Raw genomic sequence first — 5,324 nt, forward strand, 5'->3', positions numbered from 1 at the left:
TTACATTTTCTACAAGATCACATGGATTTGATATATTAGTAATTGACCAACTGCTGATAATAAATGTATTGACCCTCATTTCATGTTTTATGAAATGTCAGCTTAGCATCAGAATAATTTAAGTTTATTGCCACTTAGCAGGTGGAATCTAAATGTTATGATGGCATCTGATTGGAAGGATATTGGGTTTAATGGTGCAGTTAGTATAAGTTGGCTCTCAGTTTGCTTAAAAATCAACAGAACAATAAGAACTGGTTCTGTTTGCAGCACTGGTTAAGCAATGTAATTCCTTGATGGAAATGTTTCAAAGTGTTATTTGTACCTTCTTCAGCAGCACACCAGAGAGCAGCATTGGACAGATAGAATTTGTATTATTTAACAACGTCGATGCAAATTTTTTCTGCTTTGATTTTGTACCAGTTCCCTGAAAGTTCCCGAGAATTATCTAGAAAATTCCCTGTGAGGATTGGAACAACTGGAGACATTTACTTATCGTGTTTTCAGCAACACAAATCCCCAAAGATATGAAATAAGACAAAAAAAGACTTAATGCATTGAACTGTTGGGTGGACATTTCTAAAGCATCTTTTTATATTTTATACATGATAAAAAAAAAAAATCCTCAACAAAAAAGTGACCTTCATGTACATAAATTTTTATCTTTTAAAATGTGTCAACAAATTTAAGATCTGAGCTAGATTTTTTTATTAGATATAAAAGTTGCAAAGTAGTACAGGACTGCTGTGTCTGTATAAACAACAAAAAGTAGGCTAGCACTACTGGTTTTACTGGTTCAGTAAAACCAGTTTTTCCCACTTTGTTGCACCGCAGCTGGCAGCTTCAGAAGATTCCCGAAGCTGCAATCGGATCCCAACTTCAGCAGCTGTTTCATCCAAACTATAAAACCTGACAGTGGACATGTGTGTCCATGAGAGCCGCTCACTGAAATATGTTCTGTCTGAGGATCCACACAAAAGATAATAGTCAGGAGTTATTGCATTATTTTCTAATAAAGTTGCTAAACTTCAGCTCACTGATAAACTACTCCTGTTAATTCCTGTAAAGCACTTTGTATTGCCTTGTTGCTGAAAATGTGCTATATAAATAAAATTACCTTTACTCATAGGACGCCATCTTTTTTACAGCCAAGTAGAGTGCGATGTTAACCAACCAATATCCTAGTGCTAACTAGAAACAACCAATCAGAACCAGGAGGCGGGTCTTAGCACTGTCAATCACAATGTTTTATGGCACTGCTCATCTTTCCCTCTCCATCCCCCCTTGCTCTCTGCTAAGCTGCAGCTAGCATAGCCTGTTGTGAATGTCTAGTTAGCACAGCAGATAAATGGTTTTCCTGCTGTTTATCTGCCATTAGCACATTTAGCTGTGAGTACAAGAGATTGATTCGCAGTGCAAAGACAGTTTTCTTGGCTCTAACTGGCTGTTTTTGGTTGTTTCTTCAGATGGCAATAGCAGCTCAGGAGGAGGTGGAGAAGACTGATCTTTTCACTGATTATTTGTCTCATAGCAGACTGTCACAACATGGTGACTGTTTTAACAAATATGGAGGAAAAACATACATATTTTATAAATGTGACGTACTGCCCCTTTAACTAGGATGTGGATACTCAATTGAAGAAACTCAAGGGCAGGAAGCAAATTATATGATGACAACATGTACCCTTTAATTAATAACATACTAAACAGAAACATTGATCAAAATATAGAACAAGAAGAAGTTAATTGAGAATTATATATTTCCAATAATATAGTGATTTCGTAATTACCATACAAACCAAATTATTTCAGAAAAGTCATAGCTACATAGAGTACAAGTTATTGAATCAGGTAAGATACTGTAAAGAAGAAACTGTCTTCTTTCATTCATTAAAAGATTGCTTTGATATCAGTTTATTAAAAAAAGTTAAAACAAAATATGTAACAAGTTATTGCTATTTTCCAGTATGCTGCCTGTTTAACCTTTCACTGAAAGAGACGTCACACAATAATATTTTTAAGGAGTCGCAGGTAGTGTTGATTAAATTACATTCCAGCGCTGTATCCGTTCTTCTGATCCCACTCAAAAAACAGACTTTGATCACAAACTTACTCTAAATCCAAATAATGTTGACAATTTTGTATGGTGGCTGTCAAGAACAAAAAACAGAAATCTTAATTATTTGAAAATAATCCTGGTGTAGTCTTGTTTCAGATTTTAAAATCCATGATGCAATTCTATTAAAATGCATCATTAAACATCTGGAGTCAATAAAAAACTTGTTCAGATTAAAAAGTAATGTATATTTCTATTTATCAGGCTATATAATTCCAGCATAGACATCCATTAAATATAATCCAACACTACTCAGTTCTGATATACACAGAACTCAAGCAATAACTTTTATGCACATCATGTCCAATGAATAAAATAAGAAATATTTGAGCAACTATATATGGGTCAGTGTGTGTGCACTGAAAAACTTACTTGGATAGTTGGGATATGAAGGTCTGTCATTGAAATGTGAGGCTAGTAGGAAAAAAAAAACATTAGTATTTTATCACAGTACAATATATTTGCAATGTAGCTCGTTCATGTGAAAACAACACAACACTTAGTAATTAACTTGAACTTTTACGTTACATTAATAACTTTCAACTTAGCAGGTGTCAATACAAATGGGGTTTAAATTACAAATATGAAGAATTTTTCACTCATATTTAATATCTTCTTTTGTTGTAAAGTATGTAAAAAAGTTAATAGTCAGTATATAAAAAATGTTCAAGTGTGTACCGTTTAGAGAATTTTTCCAAAGGAAGAGTCCAGTTATGCAGAAACACAGCAAAATCAATCCGACAACAAGTCCAATGGCCAAATCAGCAGGAAACTTGGAGGAAGAGGATGGAGGCTCTGGATCTGAAGCTAGGATTAGACATCCTTTTTATGACAAGGTTAAAGAATAGATGTTTAATCTGTGCAATTTGTGATGAGAGCTTACCATCCTCAGTAATTTCCTTTTTCAGTCTGGTTAGTTTGGTTTTATTACCAAGCCTAAACACACAGTCATATCTCTTCCAGTCTTCAGATGCAATTGATGAAACATTCAGGTAAACACTCATCTGGTAAGTGTTATCGTGGTTTGGGAGGATCTCACTGGGCTCCTTATCATTTTGAATCTCCATTCCATCTCTCATCCAGAACATCCGAGCTGCGTTTGGGTAGAAACCTGTGGCAAAGCAGTTGACAAGAGAGGAAGGGGTCTTCTGGAGGAGAACAACAGAAGTGAGGTCTGTAAGAGGGAGACAACAGAGAGGAGAGGACAGAAGATAAAGAAAAGAAAAGTAAAATGTTTAGGGAAAAACAAGAGGGCAGCAATAACATAAATGGAAGATATATGAATCTTGCCCTTTGACTGCTGGAGAAATGCAGTGCCTTGCAAAAGTGTTTCACCCCCCTTGTTTTTGTGTCAAAACACCAACTGATTGGACAAGCAGCAGACGCCTTAGCAAAGTTTTTCTGACCACATGGGCTTCTGAAAGAAGTCTGTATCTTGCTTTACTGTTTTGCCACTAGAATCTGGTCTTTATTTTGTCTTACGGAAAGTTAACAGATATAAAGTGAAAAAATAACCAGTTTTATGATCTATTGATGTTTGGTGCTACATTAAATCTAAAGCTGAAGAAAATCAGAAACTGAATGCCGCATTAAGCTGATAAAACAATGCACCACATACCTTCTCTCTGCAGAGCGCTGCGAATCACAAACTCGTTTAGCACCTTAGGGCAAGTCAGTGACAGAAACACCTTTGTGTTGTTTAATCTCTGCTGGTCTAAATTCAATTTCAGTGTAAAGTTTTCAGCCAAAGTATGCTGAGCAACCCAAGTCAGATTTTTGAAGTCTAGTTTCATAAAATCTTCTCCATTGTAGCCACACTTCTGAAAAGTGACAACTTCAGCAGACTTTTCATCCATTTCACAGCCGCTCATACACTGTAAAACATGAACAGCTAAGACAGACAAGATGGGAAAATTAGAGTGACTTGTTTTAAAAAAAAGAGTATTTAACATGTAAATATCAGGTAAGAGCACAGTACCTTCAGTTCGGTTTAGATTTGCTGTCTTATTAAAGTAGGATATTGTAAGGTTTTCCAGAGAGTTGAATGTTTCTTTAGCGAATATCGTCGACTGATTGGAGTCTGATATGTTGTTCCAGAGAATTGAGCTTTGTTTTCTAATTCCATTGCTGTCATAGTAATCCACTTGGATGTCGTCAACTACTGTTGTAAACAGGTTTGGAAGATTTTTGATCCCAGTTGATATAATGGCAAAAAACGTCAGTGAATCTTTGACTGTGGAGAAAAGATGTTAGATTATTCACTTATATGGTCAGTTAACACCAGCCTACACAAATCCCCATCCACACGTAAATGGTTATGTTAGTGGCATTAAAACTGGTTACTATACCTGATGATGAAGCCTGGCAGAGAAGAAGCAATATTATTATTTTGTTTGTATGAAGCCACATCTTTTCTAGGAAACCAAGCTGTTAAATCATCTCAGTGAAGTACATCTGTTAAGCTGAGAGCAAAACCAAAGAACAAGGCAAAGCGACTACAGATACTTGAAACAAGAGCCGCCTTCAATCACATTACCTGCCCCTTCCACAGCGTTTGAGGAGGAATAGAAGCAGAAACATTAATCAACAATGAGATGTTGATATATGTTTAGCAGTGTCATCTGTTGATTTCTGAAGGTGTAACTTATATTTCCATTTTCCATTAAAAAGACTTATTTTGGATCATGTTATAGTGCTAGAAGGAAGAGAGCAAAACAACTTATCTGTAATTATCTTAAGAATGTCTTCACAGTTGTATGGTGTTATGCTTTCCTGTTAGACTGTGACATTGATGAATGATTTCACTTTGAATGTTTCCTGAAACTGTCTAGTAGACATCCTTCATGTATTTCACACCTGATCTCATCAAACTGGATTTGATGCCAAACAGGTAGCATACTCCACCTTGGCTTTTGTTTTATTTGTTGCTGCTATTTCTCTTGGCTCAGTCTTGATTTTTTTCTGTCTTCTTTTTTAAAAATAAATACCTGCCCATGTAAAATATACTTTGAATTTGGCTTATTTTTAAATGATTTGGTGCTGTTTTCTAACTAAATTTAATTTCATATTATTATATTGATTTTAAAAATGTGTGTACTGGATGTTGTGGTGGTGCAGGGGTTAAACACGCAGGACGCAGTAGTTCCACATGTAGCAAACGTGGTCAGTGTTTGTGGAAGTAAACATGAATGGTTCTGGTGGAGCATATCTT

At 35.6% G+C, this 5,324-nt stretch overlaps 1 protein-coding gene across 1 annotated transcript; it reads right to left on the reverse strand.

Moving 5' to 3' along the window:
• Positions 1-1,663: 1,663 nt before the first annotated feature.
• On the reverse strand, positions 1,664-4,893 carry LOC102224183 (hereditary hemochromatosis protein-like). The gene is made up of 7 exons (XM_005808198.3): positions 4,462-4,893; positions 4,092-4,346; positions 3,732-4,004; positions 2,997-3,287; positions 2,792-2,920; positions 2,486-2,527; positions 1,664-2,147 (listed from the first exon to the last, which is right to left on the reverse strand). Exons 1-7 carry the CDS (start codon positions 4,520-4,522, stop codon positions 2,107-2,109), a joined length of 1,092 nt encoding a protein of 363 aa, XP_005808255.3. The 5' UTR covers positions 4,523-4,893; the 3' UTR covers positions 1,664-2,106.
• Positions 4,894-5,324: the final 431 nt, after the last annotated feature.

The sequence above is a fragment of the Xiphophorus maculatus genome, chromosome 13 (assembly GCF_002775205.1).
Source record: "Xiphophorus maculatus strain JP 163 A chromosome 13, X_maculatus-5.0-male, whole genome shotgun sequence".
NCBI classification, from domain to species: Eukaryota; Metazoa; Chordata; class Actinopteri; order Cyprinodontiformes; family Poeciliidae; genus Xiphophorus; species Xiphophorus maculatus.

Excerpts from the sequence above, each read along its gene's own strand:
- LOC102224183 (XM_005808198.3), bottom strand. The coding sequence starts at position 4,522 with ATGTGGCTTCATACAAACAAAATAATAATATTGCTTCTTCTCTGCCAG. Across the intron at positions 4,005-4,091 it reads AAATCTAAACCGAACTGAAG|CTGTTCATGTTTTACAGTGT; the intron begins GTACTGTGCTCT and ends TGTCTGTCTTAG. Across the intron at positions 2,148-2,485 it reads TTCATATCCCAACTATCCAA|CCACCATACAAAATTGTCAA; the intron begins GTAAGTTTTTCA and ends TGTTCTTGACAG.